This window comes from Pimephales promelas, chromosome 2 (assembly GCF_988280905.1).
Source record: "Pimephales promelas chromosome 2, fPimPro1.hap1.1, whole genome shotgun sequence".
NCBI lineage: Eukaryota > Metazoa > Chordata > Actinopteri > Cypriniformes > Leuciscidae > Pimephales > Pimephales promelas.
In genome coordinates, this window is record NC_142770.1 from 44816022 (window position 1) to 44837568 (window position 21547).

The window sequence follows — 21547 nt, forward strand, 5'->3', positions numbered from 1 at the left end:
AGATCAAACTCAATTATTTCATTGGTCACACTGAGGCTCCATTTACATGAAACTACAATGTTTAGACGCTATTGAGGCTCCTTTTACATGAACATCAAGTCCATACGCAAGCTCCCAATTTTGTCCAAACATCTATAGTTCATTCGCGAGCTCACAGTTGACAAACAAAACATTGATAGTTCATAGTCTTGTGTCATAAAATGTGACACAAATTGTAAAGAATCAAATGTTCAGCCACTCCAGCTCCTCTATCTCCCCACGAAAAGTCCTCTTCTTGATGCCGTGGTCGAAGCAGATCTTATCATCTTTCTTAATGTCCGTGATGGCCTGAAAGAGCAGGACGTGCCTGTCTCCCCCCTGAAGCTTCACTATGCAGTGGCATGGCTGCACGTTGCACTTCTTCTTTGAATGTGTAATCCATCTCCCGATGGTTTCCAGAGACGGGTGGCACTCACAGGGGAAAGTCTCCGCATCGATGCAGATTTCGTCAGGGCCATGTTTGAAGAAAAACAGGTTTCCCAGCCGGTCCTGCGTCTCTGCCATCTCCCTGCCCTCAGCACCTGTGATCACCTTTCCGTGGAAATCACACAGGATGGAGCCCTTCCCGAAGGCCTTGGTTGCAACAACGCCTGTGGTCAAAAAGAGGGAGTCATTAATGTGCTGTTAATGATGTTATTATATTCATTTTATTTATGGATTTTACTGTGCTCATAAGACAGTTGTACATACCTTTCTGCTCCCCAAAGGCCTTCACAGCCAGACCCGACCATTTCTGCCTGGTCACCCCCTTGATGATGCCCGGGTCACTCTCCGCCTGTGCTCTGCTGAGCGGCCTCCACTTCGCCATGATGTCCTCTGGACGAGGATGATTGGCCGTCCAGCCCTCTGCATCTATGACTAGGATATTCTGATGTTTACCGTGTGCAGAATTTTCAAAACTCATCGGAACATAAAGTTTAAATCCAAACCAAGGCAATCCGAGAAACCTGCGGCTGTTCAAAATACGCCATTATTTCACCGCAGGGTGTCAGTGTTCGTCTACACTAGTGACCGCGACGCTGAAATGTGTGAACAGATGAATAACATCAGTACGAAACACAAACATTTCTTTATTTGGATTAAATATTGTGATCATTCAGTGTCATTTTTCAATGTCAATCGTTTTACTATTACATGTTCATGCCCAAAATGCTTAATTAATATTCAGAGAAGTTGACTGTCATTCTCCTCTAGCTGCGTGCGTTCTGATCGTAGGCACCTCGCGATCATTCATTCATTCAACTATTTAAAAAAGACAGGAATAAGCACCAATGTACTTTTTATTAGTCAAATTCATTAAAAAAAATTTAAACTCAAGTATAGAATATAAGTAGGCTAAGAGAAAAATACTGTTGTTAATGAGAAGACAGAAGACTGCTGCAGGTTAGTGGATAAATATATTTTGCCTATTTATTATTCAGAATGGAACAGTTGGAAAGAAAATATATTTATAGGAACATTTCAGCAGGCTCGAGATAATTAATACAGAGATCATTATTCATTGTTTTAATCAATTGGCATCCATAAAACGTAGTGATAATCTGCATTCTCATGTATGGACGTGCGATGAACACTCCCGGAAACTCCCGGTATGTAATAAGTAGAACGCGGAAGTAGTTGTGCAAGTAGTCCATTGTTTACACATTTAGCTTACCAGGTATGACATTCTTTGATCCCTGCCGACGGTAGAACCTGTCCCAGGCTTTGACCATAGCGTCCGCATAACGTCCAGGGACACAATGTACACTAAAAAGTAAATTAATCGTTTACCCAAGGTAAAATTATAGAAAAACTATTTCTTTCTAAACAAAATGTCCTTCTTATGCGTGGATTCTTAGAAATATAACATGCAAACTTCCAATTACCTCATTTTACACTTATATAAGCTATAAAAAATAAAATAAAAATAAAAAGAGTAGAAGCATACTTGTTGAGCCCAATGAAGCCATCGGTCTTGTTCGTCTCGTTAATTCTAAGGCTATTTATCTGCCTGTAGGAACATTGAAGATGTGTTGAATATTTACACACCACTCATTCAAATGCATAACATATTTGTTGAGATATGCCAGAGATCCTACTTAGAAATGATGATTTCATGGAGGATTTCACGAAACGTTTTCTGATTTTGACCGTTGACCGTATGGTGTTCTTCATTTGCTAAAAAGAAAAAAGAAAAAAAGATTTTAAAATAGTTACAATACTTCCTAGAATGCACCTGTGACCATACACTCACCTCTAGCTTTAGTTTCAGAATGTCAATTTCCAGATCTGCCTTTTGGATCTGGCGGTCCAAGTATACAAGTTCTTTGCTGTTTTTTTCTATCTTTTTAATAAGAAGAAGTCTATATAACTCCTTAACTGGCAACTGAAAATACATTAGATTAGAGTTACATCATGAATGTAGTCTAAAATTCAGAATTAAACTGTGGCATTTACTGTAAATCACTGAACTGTGTTCATCTGTGCACCAGAAGTTGATGGACCTTCCTCCTGCTGTTCTTCCACACTCTGGGGGTAGAGATAAGAATAACCATTTATAAAGAAACTTAGATTCTATAGGCTACTCCACATATAAATGTGAATGTGTAGATTGTTTGATATGTAAACATATAATATTAAAATTACCTCTGTAGGCCTGTCTGTGGTAGCAGAAATGGTTTCTTCATCCCCATCATCCTGTGAAGATGAGCATTTAATAGAGTACACTTTATAATTCTATTTGTCATAATTGATGGTGTATGGAGTAGGCTACTGACAACTGTATGGGGTACTGTTGGGACAGGAGGCTCCAAGAGGCAGATATTACCATCAGAATCTGTTGGGACCAACAAAAAACCCAACCCAAAGTAATATAAATGTAAATATCACATTTAGTCTATATATAAAAAATTACACATACTGTAGGTAGATCTCTTACATTTTATGAATGCACTTAAGTCTTCTGGAGTGACTGGCTCTGACGAAGTCCCTCCAGGTATTCCCTCAGCCAATGGCCTTCCAGCATTTAGGCTCAGGGCCATCTCTTCTGCATTTGACAGAGGTGGTGGTGCAGGTCCTCCCCCTGTTTTGCGAGCCTCTGCCTTCTTTCTGTTGGCTGAGTAGAAGTCAAATGAGAATGAATATTTAGACCTATGTCAAAAATGCTGCGGCACTGCTAGACACTGAATGCTATTTAGTCATTTAATATGTCAAATGTTTGTAAAGCGAGGTAGCTACTCTACTCCTATGATGGGCTCAAGGCTTACCTGCTTGAAGTATGTTTTTATATTTCATTTTCAGCTGCTGCCATGTTCGTTTTATGCCTGCAGGATTGCACCTATCCATGAAAATTAAATTAGGTTTAATAAAATCTGTTCTTTCAGTTTCACCTCTGATATTATAGCAGTTGGGTAAGTTACTCTAAAATAGTTCTTAATTACTAACTATAAATTTTACCTTCAAAAAGTCTAATTAGATTAATGTAATAATTACTATCTCTAGAAAGTGGTCTACTTCCTAATTTGTTTTACTTATTAATTTCTTTCTAAATCCCAAATTAACCTAAACCACTTGAACAATACAAGGAGAGACAAGAAACTGCACTTCTAATACTTTCAAATAAACAATATACAATTGCATAAATTATTCTTAAATTGATCAAACTGTGTAACTAGAGGGAGAAAGTTAAATTAAAAATATACCTTTTAAAATTTGATATTACATCCACTATTGTTTTATACACAATTGTTTTATAGTCTTTAATTTAATTACAGTATTTAGATGACTTAGTAACTTCATTCATTACACCCAACAGTGTATAAAAGTAATTAAAATGTAAACTTACGCATTGACTCGAGCAGCTATTTTCTCCCAAGCTAACTCTCTCTCCTTCGCCGCGGCAGCCGTGTTGCTTTTTTTTTTAAATACATGTTCAAATTCTGCATATGCTTGCATTAGCACATCCAGTTCCGCTGGTGAGAAATATGCACACCTTTTTTTGTCTGACGCTGTTGCCATGGTGACTCCTAATATCTGAGCTCTATTGATAATGGCTTTTTATAGTTGTGGTGCATGCGCTTAACTCAGAGTCAGTCAACTCAGAGTTGATATGGAATTAATTTTGAGCCAATAAAAATGAACGTAACTTTTCAAGAAACGAATGAAAACATAAATTGAAACTGAATAAAATATCTTTGAAACTGAAAAAGAATGAACCGCAAGCAATTTTTTTGACTTTGTTTTTAATACACTACATGTTTTGCTAACTATTCCTCATATTTCGTTTACTGATCTATACTTACAAATGCGCTTCCAGAGTTTTCATTTACGCTTCTGAAGTTTTCGTTTACACTCCCTGAGTTTGCGTTCGCTGTTCTGACACAAATCTCTCGTGGGGGCGGGGCTAGTAGCAGTGTATTCTCATTGGCTACTGAGCTTTTGATTGACAGCTTCTTGACCTGGAAGTGAAGACGTCAGAGTTGTGTTTACACGTGTGGATGTGAGCGTCTGTAAGCGCAGCTTTCTATTTAATTTTAGTAATATTAAGTTATGTTTGTTTTTTAATTTTATCTGTATTTACCTTCTGCTGCGATTACTTTGTCAACAGAAGCTTTTAGGTTCACAAGAGATCAGTCTATTCAGGTGTAATTGTACATCAAAGTAGGCCCACTGTATATGACTACTTAAAATATTTTGTCCAATGTTTTAGGAGAATATTTGTTTATTCTTGATGATTCGTTTGCATGTTAGGCTCTGAATAGGTTGTGCTATTACAATATAAAGAGAATAGCCTACTAATATACGTGTGTTATATATTCAGCAGTCAAGAAAGTTTCACTTCAACCAATTAATCAAGGTTGGCAACCATGGCCATCAAATTTCTCATTGTTACCATATGCATTTACACCATCAAATGATCATGTATGATCACTTAAATAAGAGGAATTTAAACTATATGAAAATTACAATCGTGGGTTGCTGTCAGATGATACAGACCTCAAAGGGCATTTCATTACATATTTCACACAAAGAATATTTTTGTTGGTATTTTTTTAATCATGCTGATCATTTTATTTATTTCATTTTGTTAATATTATTTTCTCACATTTAAAATGGTAAATGTATTTGAACAATCATCAACAGGTTCAATTATGACTTATAAAATCAGTTAAATGAATTTAAATAAAAAATCTAAATGTATTCATTCTTTATTGTCACTACAGCATATACACAAGTACCAAAGTGAAAGTCTTGGATGCAGTTATGACAGGAAAGACCAGAATCCACAAAACATTAACTGCATACTGTAATGCACAGTATTCTCATAATAGATAATAAAATGTATAATCACAAAGATTTTTAATGAAATAATACATCTCTGTGAGTCCACATAACACAAGTGGATTGTACCCATGTATGGCAGTTGGTCGGAAGTTATTTTTAATAGTTAAAACAGTTTACATTATTAGTATTTTCTTATCCTATTGTTTCACTTCAGAAGGTATTGATTCATCCACTGAGGTCACATGGACATGACGGTCACTGTGTGTGGTTTTTAAAGCATCTTTAGGACTTGCAGAGATGGATTACTTTCCTTAAAATCTTAATTCGTATTTATATAGAAATAAAGTAAAATGCATCTGGGACAGCATGAGGGTGAGTAAAATAAGTGATCATTTTATTTTTGGATGAACTATCCCATTCATATGCTGTTGATATGCAAATCCATGATCAGCAGAGACTAATAAGAATAAACTGCAACCTCTTGTGTACTGTGATTGTTTTAATCTAGAGCTCCAAAGAAATTAAAATATTTGCTATTTTATCATATTAAAATAAAATACAACAGGTGTCTGAAGATAAGGATCCCAGTCATTCAAAGGTGATATGTCTGAACAAAGTAACATTATTGTCTGATGGAGACAGCTGATCTCTGGTATTATCACTCCATCCTCTGTGTCAGCATCAGAATTTTGTTTGTGGAAAAGTTGCTTAAATCCCTGGAAAATGAGAAAGGAAATATATTATAATCTAACAATACAAACTGCTTTGAACTCCCACATGCAGTAACCATTTGCAGACTTAAAATAATTATTTCAAACAAATTATATAAATGTTTTAAGGGATTTTACAGTACCAAATGTTTACCTGACTCACACACCATTTATCATCTGTAATACTATTGTATAACCAGTAGATGGCTCTATAGCCCAATAAACATTTATCCATGGCTGTGTAGCGTCTACTCCCAGTTGCTGGATTTTTTCAGTCATAATTATATATATATATATATATATATATATATATATATATATATATATATATATATTATTAAAGACTATTAAAAATTAAAAAAATTTCTCCAAAATGTTGTTTTTTTTAACATAATTATTACTCAAATATGGATACAGAAAAAGCATTTTGTTGCCTTTTGCAGAATAAATATTGCGCCCAGGGTTATACTTCAAAACAAATGAGTGTTTACATATTATGAATGGAGACGTGGAAAATGGTCAAGTACTCTCTCTCTTCTTTTAAAAACTCTGCATCACAAATTAATCAGCAATTGGCTTTACATTGCCAAAGTTGAATCGGGCAGTGATTGACAGCGCTCTGGTCCAAAGGCATTGGTCATTGTCTGATACAGTACATTTTGTACTGTAGGCTACACTACAGATACTGTACAGTACTCTAGCACAATGTTGTTTGGGGTGGCAGAGGGGAAATATGATCTAATTGAAGCAAATATGATCTAATCGAAGACTGTAACCGTATGTAACGTTAGATAAACAAGACATGTAATGATTGGGCTAAAAACTTACCAATTAAATCAAGAAAACACTGCTGTATAATTTTATGGGCTCTCACCGAGCTCTAATATGCCTCTCCACCTGAAAAAGCAAGACCTGTATTATAATTAGTATTAGTTTAGTATTAATTAATAAAAAAAAATAAAAACAATCAGACTTACCACGAATAGCCTATGCTATCCAGTATTCTGATATCGACGATGACAAATTATATCATTTGTCTGTATTCCTTCTATAAGAAATCATATCAACAATATAGTGTAGCAGTAAATAAATATAGAAATAAACTTAATATCACCTAAATGAAATAGAAAGCTACGCTTCGACGCTCACATCCAAACGTGTAAACACACAACACTCACTGACGTCTTCACTTCCAGGTCAAGAAGCTGTCAATCAAAAACTCAGTAGCCAATGAGAATACACTGCTACTAGCCCCGCCCCCACGAGAGATTTGTGTCAGAACAGCGAACGCAAACTCAGGGAGTGTAAACGAAAACTTCAGAAGCGTAAATGAAAACTCTGGAAGCGCATTTGTAACTGTAGATCAGTAAACGAAATATGAGGAATAGTTAGCAAAACATGTAGTGTGTTAAAAACAAAGTCAAAAAAATTGCTTGCGGTTCATTCTTTTTCAGTTTCAAAGATATTTTATTCAGTTTCAATTTATATTTTCATTCGTTTCTTGAAAAGTTACGTTCATTTTTATTGGCTCAAAATTAATTCGATACCAAACAAGCCACTTTGAAATTTTGCTTTTTTCAGGAATGCAAAAGTTGGGTGACCCTCTCCCTAGACTAAAAAATGTTGGATCACCCTCCCCTCAACAAACAATAAAAAGATATGACCCTCCCTTATTTTCCTCCGTTGGCCCTTTCCATAAATACCGAACAGTGTCGGTAATGAACAAATTGAAATAATGAAAAAAAAAGGCTGCATTTAATTACTATTTGCAACATTAAAAACTTTCAACTGTTCAATGTTTGTGTCATCAGTGTAAGATCAGGCTCACATGTGTCCAGCTCTGTGTCTCTGAAGAGTGATCAGTCTAAAGATGGAGAATTACCAAACTTCAGTGAGAAAACACCATCATCTAATAAAAGGTATTTTGTTATACTATTTTTTTTGTCACATGTTGACTGTTTAAAAGTTGTATCAGTGAATACCAATCATGAAACAAGTTTAGATCAAATATTTGTCAGAGTATTCACAGCTGATGCTTATTTCTCTTTCTGTAAAATATCAGTTAGTGTTTTATTTTACTAATGTGATTACAGGCTTCAATATGAGACATTAGACTTAGACCTTCAGACTCACAGGAAACATGAGAATTTCAAAGACAATCTTCTTGGGATCTTCCAGGTAGGAAAAAACATTTTTATAAATGTTTAATATTTATAACAAACAAATATGTTATTGAACACATCTTAGCACAACTTGGTTAGCATGTTAGTCTTTTAACTGGATGTATTATACTTATTGAATAAATAGTGTTGATCAAATGTAGATGTACAATTTGACTTAAATTGTGTTATTCTGTCTTTTGTCTTACTTGTGTTTATAGGATCTTGAGAGCAAAATAATCACATTTCTGAAGAATGAACTGGAGAAGTTAAAGAAAATATTACAACATGAGAACACACAACACTTTGTGAAGGACTTTAATGAGAACAGATCCAGTATCAAATCAGCAGCTCTTGATCTCACACTACATTACCTGAGAGAGATGAAGCAAGATGAAGCTGCTGATGCTCTAGGCAAGAGACTCGTCATCATCTGTCTGATTGTCTCTTATAAATGTAGGAGAGAAAATGAAGACTGAAATTATCTATTTTCTGTTCCTGTGTTTAGATGAGCTGGTCTTCATTCATCAGCTGAAATGTGGCCTAAAGAAGAAGTATCAATGTGTGTTTGAAGGAATGGCGAAGCAAGGTGACTCCACACTCCTGAATAACATCTACACAGATCTCTACATCACTCAGGGTGGCAGTGAACAGGTCAATACTGAACATGAGGTCAGACAGATTGAAGTTGCTTCCAGACGTCATGAAACACAAGAGATACAGGTTAAATGCACACATTTGTTTGAAGCGCCTGAACAAGACGAGGAGATCCGAACTGTACTGACAAAAGGAGTCGCTGGCATCGGGAAATCAGTCTCTGTGCAAAAGTTTGTTCTGGACTGGGCTGAAGGAAAAGAAAATCAAGATATCAGCTTCATATTCCCTCTTCCATTCAGAGAGATGAACTTAAAGGAGAAAGAAAAACTAAGTTTGATGGACCTTATAACTCAGTTTTTCCCAGAGACAAAAGGACTGAACCTTACAAGAAGGAATCAGTTCAAAGTGCTGTTCATCCTTGATGGACTGGACGAATGTCGCCTTCCTCTGAAGTTTGATTGTAATGAGACGTGGCGTGATGTATCGTCACCAGCCTCTCTGGATGTTCTCCTGACGAACCTCATGAAGGGAAATCTGCTTCCTTCTGCTCTCGTCTGGATCACCAGCAGACCAGCAGCGGCCAGTAAGATTCCTCCTGACTGTATCGACCGGCTGACCGAGATACGAGGATTCAGCGACGCACAAAAGCAAGAGTACTTTAAAAAAAGATTCAAGGATGATATTCAAGCCAACACAATCATAGATCATGTTAAACAATCAAAGAGTCTCTTTATCATGTGCCACATCCCAGTCTTCTGCTGGATTTCAGTCACTGTTCTCCAGAACATTCTGGAGGAGAAGAGAAATAATGATGTGAGAAACACTCAGGCTGATGAGATCTCTAAAACACTGCAGGAATCAAACACTGAAGACACTCCCAAGACTCTGACACAAATGTACACACACTTTCTCCGCTTTCAGATCCAGCAGAGCCGCCGGAAATATGATGGAGAATACACACCAGATGTTTCCTGGGATAAAGACGCCATCCTTTCACTGGGGAAACTGGCATTTCATCAGCTGGAAAGAAACAACCTGATCTTCTATGACACAGACCTGGAAGCCTGTGGTCTTGACGTCTATAAGGCATCAGTGTACTCAGGCATGTGTACCCAGATCTTTAAGGAGGAAACAGGGATCGTTCTTGGTACCATGTACTGCTTTGTTCACTTGAGCATTCAAGAGTTTATTGCAGCCCTTTATGCACATCTGTTTCTAGACATCAACAAGACAAGTGTGTTTGATCATGAGTCTACAAAACAGAAAAACAGAAATAAAACCATGATTGATTTTCTCAAGACTGCAGTGGACAAGGCGCTGGAGAGTGACAATGGACACCTGGACCTTTTCCTTCGCTTCCTCCTCGGTCTGTCACTCCAGTCCAATCGACGACTCTTACGAGGTCTGTTGACACAGCGAGACTGCACTTACCAGAGCAACAAGGAGATAATTCAGTACATCAAGCAGAAATTAGAGGATAATCTTCCTGCAGAGAGATCCATCAATCTGTTCTACTGTCTGAATGAACTGAACGACCAAACTCTGGTGAACGAGATTCAGACCCACCTTAGCAAAGGAAGTCTCTCATCTGGTGACCTTTCACCTGCCCAGTGGTCTGCTTTGGCCTTTGTGTTGTTGACATCAGAGGAGGAGCTGGAGGAGTTTGAGCTTCAGAAATTCAAGAAATCAGACGAGTGTCTCATTAGATTATCGGCAGTCATTAAAGCCTCCAGAAGAGCTCTGTAAGTCTTTTAATATATTTTGTCATGTTTAGCTCTCATCTGAAAAATGCATTTATCCCTATAAACATGAAGCTATACCTTTAAAGCTGTTTGTGTGTGTGTGTGTCAAGTCAAGTCACATTTATTTATATAGCGCTTTTCACAATACAGATTGTCTCGAAGCAGCTTCACAGTGATAACATGAAAGTAGTACAACACAGATCAATAATATTGTTAAATATTAAATATTAAGTAACCCCGACTAAGCAAGCCAAAAGCAAGGCGACAGTGGCAAGGAACCAAAACTCCATCAGATTGGATGGAGAAAAAACCTTGGGAGAACCCAGGCTCAGTCGGGGGCCAGTTTTCCTCTGGCTTACATTCATATTGTTTATATATAAATTTTAAATATAAATATTGTTTATGTATAAAACGGCGCCATAACATATCGCAGGCTTTGAGTCGTCTCTTTACTGGCGTTGTGTGTGTGTGGAGACAGTTTATCACAACTTAAAGGTTCTCTAAGCGATGTGGGGCCAAAACATTTTTTGTCACATACATCAAACGTCTCCTCACTATCGGCTAGCTGCCTGTCCCCTAAACACACTGTAAAAAAACACGGTCTCTGTAGACATCACAGGCTCCACAAACGGCAACAAAAACAATCATGTCTTACCCGGACCACGAAACCTAACAAACAGTGTTCCAGCCAATCACTGGCAAGAAGTATTTGAGGGTGGGTCTGGGGGGTTAGTGTGCGTGCACATGAAGGGTGTGTGTGTGTGTGTGTGAAGGAGAGACTCAGAGAAGCATCCGAGGGATAAAGAATAAAGAATGTGCGAAGTTCCGAATTTACATCGGTAGCAAAGCTTTTGAACGATGGCGAGAACTCCGGCGGCAGAAGGGCTTCCAGTCCGACATTCAGGTTGCTCTGTTTTTGCTGGACAGGTGGGTAACGTTAAATTGTTTTTTTTCTTCTAAATTGACGCTTATGTTCGCCAAACCCACACAAGGATATAATTAGCTAGAACTATGCACGTTCACAATTATTTCAGGAAGCACGGAAGGGAGGGGGAGGAGATGAGATGCGGAGGAGGGAGGGTCTAGCTAGCCTCCGATTTGTTTGAAAATATTCCGAACGTAAACACCCAGGATCGCTTAGAGAACCTTTAATACCAAATATAAAATACCATATAAAATTGTTTGGATGTTTGTTTTGTATCATATGATACACCAGACTTGTATGACTCATATATAATTATATATGCTATCACCTACTTATACTTGAGGAAGAAAAAAATCCATTACCCAAATTACCCAAACTGGGGGGAAATATTGTAATTTGATACTAAAATAAAATACCTACATCTCACCACATCATATACTAGTTGTCCCTCAGTTTCTCCCAGTAATTATATATTTAAATGCTTATTTCTATGAGTACTTCTGTAGTTTAAAGGGTTAGTTCGGTGTTTTACACTTAAAGCCCTGTTTTAAGATCGTTTCTGATGAAATAGAACGGTTAAGATTGAAATTTGGACAAATGCTGCTGTCCCGAGAATTTTAGGTTTGTGTGTTAGCACCCTCCACCTACACAATGGTTGTCTATGTGCACTGGAACAATCATTCATAAAACACATTAAACTTTAGTTTACTAAGACGTGAAACTCACCGAGGGGTCTGGGGTGTTCGCTGATATGCTCACACAAAAATCACTGCAAAAGATGCTTTCCAACAGGTTTTATTGTAGTTTTTGCAAAAACAGTATTGCAGTAGACATACAATTTAAAAGAAAAGAAACACAACAAATTAAATGTATTTTGCTATTACATTATATCTTCATACAAAAATAAAAACTTTGGCCAGTTTTCCAATACATTTAATTTAAGTTTAAATTAAAACTGAAATAAAAAGCTTTTATATTTAGCTTTAAAGTGCTGTAGTCAGATCAAACAATCATGCTAAATGAAGAACTTAACCAGTCAACCTGGTACTTCATACTCTTGTGGTGCGCGCACAGTCTTCACTCGGACGCACTCTTCAATCTATCGCCGTTGTGGAAACTCTTTATTCTTTCCAATGAAATCACAAAATAAAATGCACACAAAGGTGACCCTGCTTGATATAGACCAGGTGTGCCCAACCCTGCTCCTGCCAATCGACTGTCCTACACAGTAGGCGTTTCTCAATACCAAGTACGCAGACTTCGGACTTGCGTCCTTGGTAGTTCAGACTTGCCAAGTTGCCAAGTCAGACTATGCAACGTGATTCTCTTCACTGCATATATTTATAACAAAATGAACATGATCTTTTTGTTCTCATTTTAAAAATATGAAACATTGATTTTTATTGACATTTATCAAACAGAGACAGGGTTATGCAATTTTATTTTATTGCTATAATGAAGATAATATAAAAAAAATGTTGTTAAAGTTAAATAGCCATAACGTTATGAAACCTCCAAAACTATGGAACAAACTATAGTTTAATTAGACCAAAGATAGACTTATACACAAGACGAATTCTAAGGTTTATCCATAGAGAGATCAGAGCCGACGGCAAACGTCAGAAGCACTAGCCGAGGATAAGCTGTTCCAGTCGGGGTTGATCTCGCTGAGTGTCCGCTGAAGGCTTGGATGTCAGAACTCCGAGTCTGAAAACGTCTGATGCATTTTTCAGATAGGCACTATCTTTATAAATAAACTACAGATTTCAGATTTAAACAACCACATTCTTGCCTGAAACACTCTTAAAATTACATTTCATGACTCAATAACAGTAGTATTTTGATATTTCGTGGATTTTCTCCTCTCCTATTGACGCTAGGAGTATAAGTGGAATAAGTGGAAAATTTCATTAATATTAGTATATAGAAAATGTATTGTATGTGTTCAATCTAATTCTGTGTTGTGACTTTATTGTAGGTTAAATAATTGTAACTTAACAGACAAAAGCTGTTCATCTCTGGCTGCAGTTCTTGGATCAGACACCAATCTGAAAGAGCTGAACATGAACAATAATAATCTGCAGGATTTAGGAGTGAAGCTGCTCTGCACTGGACTGAAGAATATAAAGTGTAAATTGGAGATACTGAGGTAAGTTGAGCCACAGGAGTCACATGACTAGAGTGAGGGGCGATGACTGACAGGACGATGCCGGAGGCAAAAGCGCAAGATAACTTTTGTGAAAAAGATCTTTTATTTATCTGTTACAACGTGGGTATACCATATCAATCCTGTCATTGTGCTATTTTATTGTTGTTGTGTATAAAGGATTATTATGCTCTTAGGGCTAATTAATACCCGGTGGAAACCACCAAAGATTGTCAGATCATGCCCGTTTAGGAGGAGCCAGATGCACACACCACTCACAGACCACCAGGGCTGGATTAACCATTAGTGCAACTGGGCTCTTGCCTCAGGGGCCCATGACATCTAAGGGGTCCTGGGCACCAGGGGCGGAGTGGCAATCGGGAGAATCGGGAATTTCCCCTGTGGGCCGGTTGTGTTTCGAGGCCGTGAGGGCCGATCTGATCAAATTTATTTATTGCAAGTTGGCCATGCTCACTTGGGGCCCAAGCGAGGGGAAGAATTTTTTTTTTTTACTTTTTAGATAACGGAGCGTATATTTGCACTAAGTGCCTTTTTAGCAAAAGAAGCTTGTCACGAAATAGCTACGGTGGCGCAGGTCGTAGGGCTTGAAGCTTTTGATGCTCTCGACCCAAGTTCGAAACCGTCTTTAACTGAACTCTCTCTTCTCCCTTTTCCCAACACATATGAGATGTAAAATGTATACCCTAACATAAAGGTCTCTAGCGCTATATTTTGCCAACAAACTAAAATCGAAACCATGATATGGCTTTGTGCCTTTATAAAACAGCACAACACTTTAAAGGGTTAGTTCACCCAAAAATGAAAATTAAGTCATTAATTACTCACCCCCATCCTGTACCAACCCTGTAAGAGCTTCGTTCATCTTCGGAACACAAATAAAGATATTTTTGATTAAATCTGAGAGCTGGATCAGTCCTACATAGACTGCCTAAGGGACTGGCTCTTGACGGCCCATAAAGTCATTAAAGTTTCAATTATAAGTTTATCAAGCGACGAGACTACTTTTTCTGTGAAAAAAAACATGAATAACGACTTTATTCGACTATTCCATTACTTCCTTATGGGCACATGCACGAGAACTGAGATGAGGACGTTCTCCTTCGACTACTTCTTGTTACTGGCTGCTCACGCCCCCACCAGGGGAGAAAAACAATCCAACCGTCTCCATTGATTTGCATTGCGAGAGACTGCCTCCTTGTCATTTATGACTTATAACAAAAAACAAAACAATGTTTAAAAGCTGTTGTGAGACAAGGAGTACAGCAAACAAGCCAAATAATCCAGAAATTGTTTTTTTTAAGCTGATGGCTTCTACTCTGAGAAGCACGCCCATAATTCATAATTTAACCTGAATCTATTTTATCTGAAATTCTGTACGTTGATTTATTTTATTTTTTTGTATATGAATTTGTGAGCATTGAAAAATATTCATCGAAATTCAGGTTTTTAAAATGGAAATTTTCATAGGCCTATTTAAAGGTGCAGTGTGGGATTTTTAGCGACATCTAGCGGTTCGGTTGCGAGTTTGCACCAGGTTTGCACTAAGGGCTTAGCCCACTGCTCACCCCTCCCTTTCGAAGAAGCCATTGTTTCTGTACCACAGTCCAGTATAAACCACATCATGGATACAGTTTACAAAGCCATAGTCAGGTGAGGATCAAGGGTTTTAATATATAATTTAATATATTAATAGTGATCAGCTGATTGTCTCACAAACGTAACCAGCAGCACATTTCTCCCCACATAGCAAACCCATAATACAGCGAGGGAGAAGAACCACATGAAACTATGCAGCTATATATGTTTTCTAACAGGGTAGTAAAAGTTTAGCTGGCTAATATGAGCTGTTACTGTGGCTGAACTGGTTAAAGCATAAAGCCTTGTTTACACTCGACGCGTCCGCATGAGTCCAAAGGTGCGCGCGGCAAAAATGACATGATTGTAACAGCGTGCGCATTTCCGCATCCCATAGACACCATAAACTACACACAATAGGCTTTTTCTCTGATTTTGAAAACTCTTCGCGATCGACTTAGATCTCTTACAAGATCGACGGGTTAGTGATTCCTGTAACATACTGTTTTACGATCAATGACATGAGTACTAATCAGCTGTCTTACGAACATAACAGCACATTTATCCCCACATAACAAACCCATAACACAGCGAGGGAGAACTAAGCTACACGAAACAATCCCAACTACATATTTTACACTACTCACAAGGGAAAAGTCAGTACTCACAGAGTTTATGGCTAGTTTCTAGCTTTCTGCTGCTTCTCTTTCAAGGCAGTGGCGAAACGCGTTCTGTAGCACTGTTTGTTCACGTTCGGCTACGGTAGAAAGATGACGTCACGATATGGCGACCTTCATAGAAGGGGATTCCCGCGGTTATGGAGATATAAATGTCTCTCTCTAAGGTAATAAAAACATTACGGTTTAAGTAAGTTCTTTATACACCACTGAAAACATAGTTATGGATGTCATATTGCATTTCTGTTACAGTTTTTCTCAATTGTTTACACACAAATTCTGGTACTTGAGACACAATGACCACAACATGTAACTCATTCGCCAACCCCGTGAACCAATTCTGATGAACTACAAGCACAATTCCTGCTTTACACTCAAATTGCAGCTCTAAAACACTTTTTTCAAAACACTACACACAAATTCTCTGCATTTGGCACAATTTTCATGCAGAAAATCTCTTCTTTTCACGAGGAACACACTCAAATATTCACACGTCAAACAGTTTTACAATTAGCAATCAGAGCTTTAGCATAAAATACCAAAACCGAAGAGAGGATGCAGCATAGATTTTTACTGTAACAGCATAAACATTTTTTTCTGTTGTTTTGTATGTAGACCACTGTATGTGCAACTTTGTGTTGGTTGGGGTGTATGAAATGTGCGATCTATTTCCCATTGTTTTTGTGGGAAAAATACAGTAAAATATATTTGTTACTGTGTATTTCTGGGTATAAAACAATATTCTCAAATATTTTACAACACACTTATGTATGTAATGTCTGTAGTAAGTGTAACCCTGAACAAAAAAGGCCCAATTCATTATGATGAATGCAGAAGAAGTGTTTTACATTGATCATAGTGTTTTACATTGAGCACATCAGTGTTCAACTAGTTCTTATAAATGTTTATTCATATAATGGTTTGTGTGTGTCATTTGAAAACAAAATAACATTTTGAGAAGATATAACATTGTTTTGAATGTAAAGTTTCATTTTGCACTAGAATTGAGGGGTTTTGCCGATTGTGTGTGTGTTTTTAGATTTGTGTGTAGAGTTCTGAGAGTATGAGGCATACTTGCAGGAAATGTGTGTAAACAATCGAGAAAAACTGTAATAGATACTCAACTTTTTGACATTGCACATTGCACCTTTAAATTTTTAGAGATAAATTCGAAACAAATAAATTCAGACAAATGTTTTTCAAAATAAAATTGAATACAAAACTATTATTCAAAACTAGTAAAAGTATTCAGTGGCTGTTAAATTTCAAATAGTTATGTCTCTCATTTGCTTCCATACTTTTACAATACTGTATGACAATCGCGGGATAAGATGTGTGTGTGTGTGTGTGTGTGTGTGTGTGTGTGTGTTTGTGTGTGTGTGTGTGTGTGTGTGTGTGTGAGAGAGAGAGAGAGAGAGAGAGAGAGGAGAGTGTGTTAGTGTGTGAGAGAGAGAGAGAGAGAGAGAGAGAGAGAGAGAGACTGTTTTTGACACTTAAAGCAATTTATTCCATCATTAAAGTTAAAAAAATAAATAAATTTAGTATTCCGTCATAGTGACTATAACAAACAATTCACTCTGTCTCAGTGTATTACAGTTGTTTTACTATCAATGCCAACGGCGAGAGAATTTAGTTTTGCTGTGGACAAATCACCTTACTTTGCACGGGGGTAAAATTAAGTCTCATAAGACACTTGAGTAAAGGCTCGTGTGTTTTGTGTCTTAATCAATCTTTCCCACACACATAAATTATAACTCGTACTCAACGCTCTGTCCATTTCAGCAAATGACGTTTTGTGAAGGCCTCTCCTGTTGCTTTGTTTCAACATGTGTGTGCACCCCCTGCTGGTAAAGCCATCTAACAGCAGATAGAGAGTATGCTCAGTAATCTATTGCTTTTCCTGCAGTTTCTGGATGTCACCGTTGAATTTACTGTCGAATTTGTTGAATATACACCTGTTGAATATTATAGGTTGTATTTTTAAACAGTTTGAAAATTTTGGAAGTGAAATATGAAAGGTGAATATGGATTATTGAATTTTTAATAATGAAAAATATTTTTAATTGAAATATTCACAGCTTAAATATTCAACCATGTTCAATTTCAGCCCATAAAAATGTAAGCCTTAAAAATACATTGGATTAAAATGCAAGCAGGGTTAACACAATGCTTTTTTTTGAATTGGTGCAATTCAACATGCTTTTTGTTTCAAAAACATTAGACATTATTTTCAGTGTTGTATAAAGTAGAAGTAGAAGTAGAAAAAAAGTAGAAGTCCTGCCATGTGTTTATTCCTGCCATGAACTGATTGACAGTTGATTAGGGCTAATTTCTGTCTCCTGGCTGAAAAACTGCTAATAAGCAAATCCAGGTGATTGGAACAAAATACTGAGGCGGACTTTTACTTTCTGAACCTGGACTTTACTCCTCTGAAGAGAATAGAAAAGGAGATGACACAGTCTTAAATGAAATCACCTGAAGATCTCAGCAGAGGAGGATTAAACAACTCCACAAACAGCATTACCAGCTTCACTTATTACTAACCAGACTGACTTTATTTCTGTCAGACTTCTACAGAAGATTTCATTGAGAATTAACAGAGGTTTACTCTGTGTTTCATTTGAAGTCACCATACCATCAGAATCTCTGAAGGAGAAAATCGTAATTGGTTACCGTTATGGAGATCAGTGTAGAGATCAGAGATCAGTCTTTAGTTGGGCTCTTGAGCTTTACATTAACTTTAGGTTTTGTTTGGCTGTTGTATCTAAGTTGAAACAGTCAGATGAACAAAGAAAAACACATACAAATTAATAGTTTTGGTTATATTGTGACAATTGTCATTTGAATTTATTATTTGTGATTTATTTTGTTGGTTACAGCATAACTGAGATTCTGCATAAATATCCAGAATGTATAATGTACATGATTTCTTAAAAGTTGTAAAAAAAAAAAAATCTTTAGTAAAGGCACGCACAGACCTCAAGATTCAGTCAATGCTTCTCTACAACGGTGACGAGCAGAATATTCAATTAGGAAAAGTAATTTACATAGACAATTCAGACCATAATTTATTCATACCGCAATGCATGATGGGAGCCATTAATGAGTTGTGATTGGTGGGAACAAGGATTATGTGGTCACCACGGTTGAGATTCACAGGCTGATTATTGATGTCTGTGTTTCTAAATAAATGCATTTGAAAGTGATTTGATCAGAATAATTTATATTAAATATTTTGGAATATCAGAAAAATATTGATAATCATATGCTTTATAACCACTAAAATGTTGCTATCAAGTAGGGATGAGCGAGTACAGCATTATCTGTATCTGTATCTGTATCTGTTAACCATATGAATTATCTGTATCTGTATCTGTACTCGGACTGGGCGGGGCCTAAACCCGGAAGTGGGTCGGGTAGTCTTGAAATGGGCGGGGCTTTAACCGGTATGTTATTTTAAGCATGCAATTGATATGGGTTGATCTGAAATTGCTTTATTTTTTGCTGATAAGAAATAAAACTATTTACATGACAGCATCAGCATTGAGCTTCAGATCAATGGTTTTGATCACGATAACAAACGAACTACAAAACAAGTTTTGCAACAATGAATACAACACATGTGGCTGCAATTATGAAGTAAAATGTAATGAACAAGAGTATTCATCTCAACTACGGCTGGGTGATATGGACCAAAAGTCATATCCCAATATATTTACGCTGAATTTCGATATACAAAATATATCCCGATATTTTTTCTGCAAAGTGAGAGCAAATGTTCAGTCAAAGCCAAATATGACATGTCACAAGTATAGTTTTATTGAAACTTGAACATTTGCCAAACCAAATGAATAAATAATAAACAGGTTTCTTCACCTTAGGGCTGCATGATTAGCTATGACAAAAATCTTCATTGCAGATTATTCCCTTGGAATTGTAATTGTGATTTATTAATTGGTTTATTTATTTTGTTAATACAACGTTGGTATGAGCCATTACAGTCATTTAAAAAAATATAAAAAATAACACAAAGAAAAATAGGGGCATTAAGGGGTTAATATAGAAACGACAGTTACTATGGTGAATAGTGAATACACAATACTAACAAGAACTGTTTATGAAACATGGAAACTGCTCTGGTGAATAGAATGAAAATCATAACTGCATTGCTTTTATTTCGTGTAATTTACAACGTAACGGTGTTGCATGCTCGTATAGTTTCTTTTGCACTTTATACAGAGGCGATCCAGCGCGCGCAGCCGCATTTGCGCGTGCAATTGAGTGTGCGCTACGACTAACGTTACAGTATAACGGGTGACAGGACAGAAAGTCCGTTTTGCTGAGGTGAAAGACTTTATTTCATAACATAACATGCTTTAATCAAGCACGCAAAGTGGAAAAGGAGTGGCTGGGGCGCGGGGAGCAGTGCAGAGAGCTCTGGATCAGCACTCAGCAGCTTGCTTGGAGCAAGGATCACAGCGCAAACCTGAATAGCCTATATCGATATGCAATATCTAATTACATATCACATTTAAAAATATATATATTCTTTATATACACTCACCGGCCACTTTATTAGGTACCCCATGCTAGTAACGGGTTGGACCCCCTTTTGCCTTCAGAACTGCCTCAATTCTTCGTGGCATAGATTCAACAAGGTGCTGTATGGTTTAATTACATATCACATTTAAATATATATATATTTTTATATTGATATATCGCTCAGCCTTAATCTCAACATAACTTTTTTTTTTTTTATCCGAGCACAGATATTGACTCGTATTACTCGTATAATATTCGTACTCGACAAAAGTGCTTTATCCGTACCGGATACTCGTTTCAGCCGAGTATCCGGCTCAACTCTACTATCAAGTTAAACCAAATTATATGAAAAGTTTCGTTTTACAGATCACAGGATGATTATGCCAAAACAACCTACACTGTCACATCACCGTTGTCTTTGTTCATTTGACTGTTCTAAATCAATAACAGCAGTCAAACAAAGTTTAAAGTGAAAGTAAAAGTGTCAAGAGCCCAACTAAAGCAGACACTGATCTCCATAACGGTGACTTACAATTTGTGATTTTCTCCTTCAGTGATTCTGCTTGTGATCATCAGGTGTCTTCAATAATGCTCAATCATCACTAGATTAGTCACTTAACTATCTCATTAACTTTAACTAGGGCTGGGCGATATATCGAACGATATTGTTATGCGCATCTAATCAGTAAAGCCGGTTCCTTGATTAGCAGTAAATCACCTTCACATGCTTTCAAATGGACGATATGAGTGTTAAAGTTAATGAGATAATTAAGTGATTAATTTAGTGATGATTGAGCATTATTGAAGACACCTGATGATCACAAGCAGAATCACTGAAGGACAAAATCACAAATTGTAAGCCACCGTTATGGAGATCAGTGTCTGCTTTAGTTGGGGTCTTGACACTTATACTTTCACTTTAAATTGTGTGTGTCTGCTGTTATTGATTTATAGCAGTCAAATAAGACATCTTTGATCTTATAGTGTTGGTTATGTTTTAACATAATCATGCTGTGATCTGTAAAATGAAACTCTTCAGATGATTTGGCTTAACTTGTTAGCAACATTTTAGTGATTGTACGGCATATCTGTATATTTCTTATAACCTAAAATAATTAAGAAATATTATTCTGATCAAATCACTTTCATGCT

At 36.9% G+C, this 21547-nt stretch overlaps 2 protein-coding genes and 1 long non-coding RNA gene across 4 annotated transcripts; 1 reads left to right on the top strand and 2 right to left on the bottom strand.

Moving 5' to 3' along the window:
* Positions 1–222: 222 nt before the first annotated feature.
* LOC148997596 (N-lysine methyltransferase KMT5A-like) lies at positions 223–943 on the bottom strand. Its single transcript, XM_089120153.1, has 2 exons — positions 730–943; positions 223–629 (listed from the first exon to the last, which is right to left on the bottom strand). The coding sequence occupies exons 1-2, from the start codon at positions 941–943 to the stop codon at positions 223–225; spliced, it is 621 nt and encodes a 206-aa protein (XP_088976279.1).
* Positions 944–2170: 1227 nt separating this feature from the next.
* LOC148997597 (uncharacterized) lies at positions 2171–3393 on the bottom strand. Its single transcript, XR_016147432.1, has 4 exons — positions 2957–3393; positions 2796–2854; positions 2665–2715; positions 2171–2547 (listed from the first exon to the last, which is right to left on the bottom strand). It is a non-coding gene; the product is annotated as an uncharacterized LOC148997597 (long non-coding RNA).
* A 4432-nt stretch (positions 3394–7825) lies between these two features.
* LOC120492179 (protein NLRC3) lies at positions 7826–16546 on the top strand. Of its 2 annotated transcripts, XM_089123071.1 has the most exons (5): positions 7826–7930; positions 8105–8189; positions 8392–8584; positions 8679–10509; positions 13413–16546. In XM_089123071.1, exons 3-5 carry the CDS (start codon positions 8554–8556, stop codon positions 13585–13587), a joined length of 2037 nt encoding a protein of 678 aa, XP_088979197.1. In that variant the 5' UTR covers positions 7826–7930; positions 8105–8189; positions 8392–8553; the 3' UTR covers positions 13588–16546. The 2 variants fall into 2 exon arrangements, with proteins under 2 accessions (XP_088979197.1, XP_088979206.1); XM_089123080.1 differs by lacking the exon at positions 13413–16546 and having other exon boundaries at positions 8679–10513.
* The last annotated feature ends 5001 nt before the right edge of the window (positions 16547–21547 follow it).

Excerpts from the sequence above, each read along its gene's own strand:
- LOC148997596 (XM_089120153.1), bottom strand. The coding sequence starts at position 943 with ATGAGTTTTGAAAATTCTGCACACGGTAAACATCAGAATATCCTAGTC. Across the intron at positions 630-729 it reads GGCCTTTGGGGAGCAGAAAG|GCGTTGTTGCAACCAAGGCC; the intron begins GTATGTACAACT and ends TTTTGACCACAG.
- LOC120492179 (XM_089123071.1), top strand. The coding sequence starts at position 8,554 with ATGAAGCAAGATGAAGCTGCTGATGCTCTAG. Across the intron at positions 8,585-8,678 it reads TGAAGCTGCTGATGCTCTAG|ATGAGCTGGTCTTCATTCAT; the intron begins GCAAGAGACTCG and ends TCCTGTGTTTAG. Across the intron at positions 10,510-13,412 it reads AAAGCCTCCAGAAGAGCTCT|GTTAAATAATTGTAACTTAA; the intron begins GTAAGTCTTTTA and ends ACTTTATTGTAG.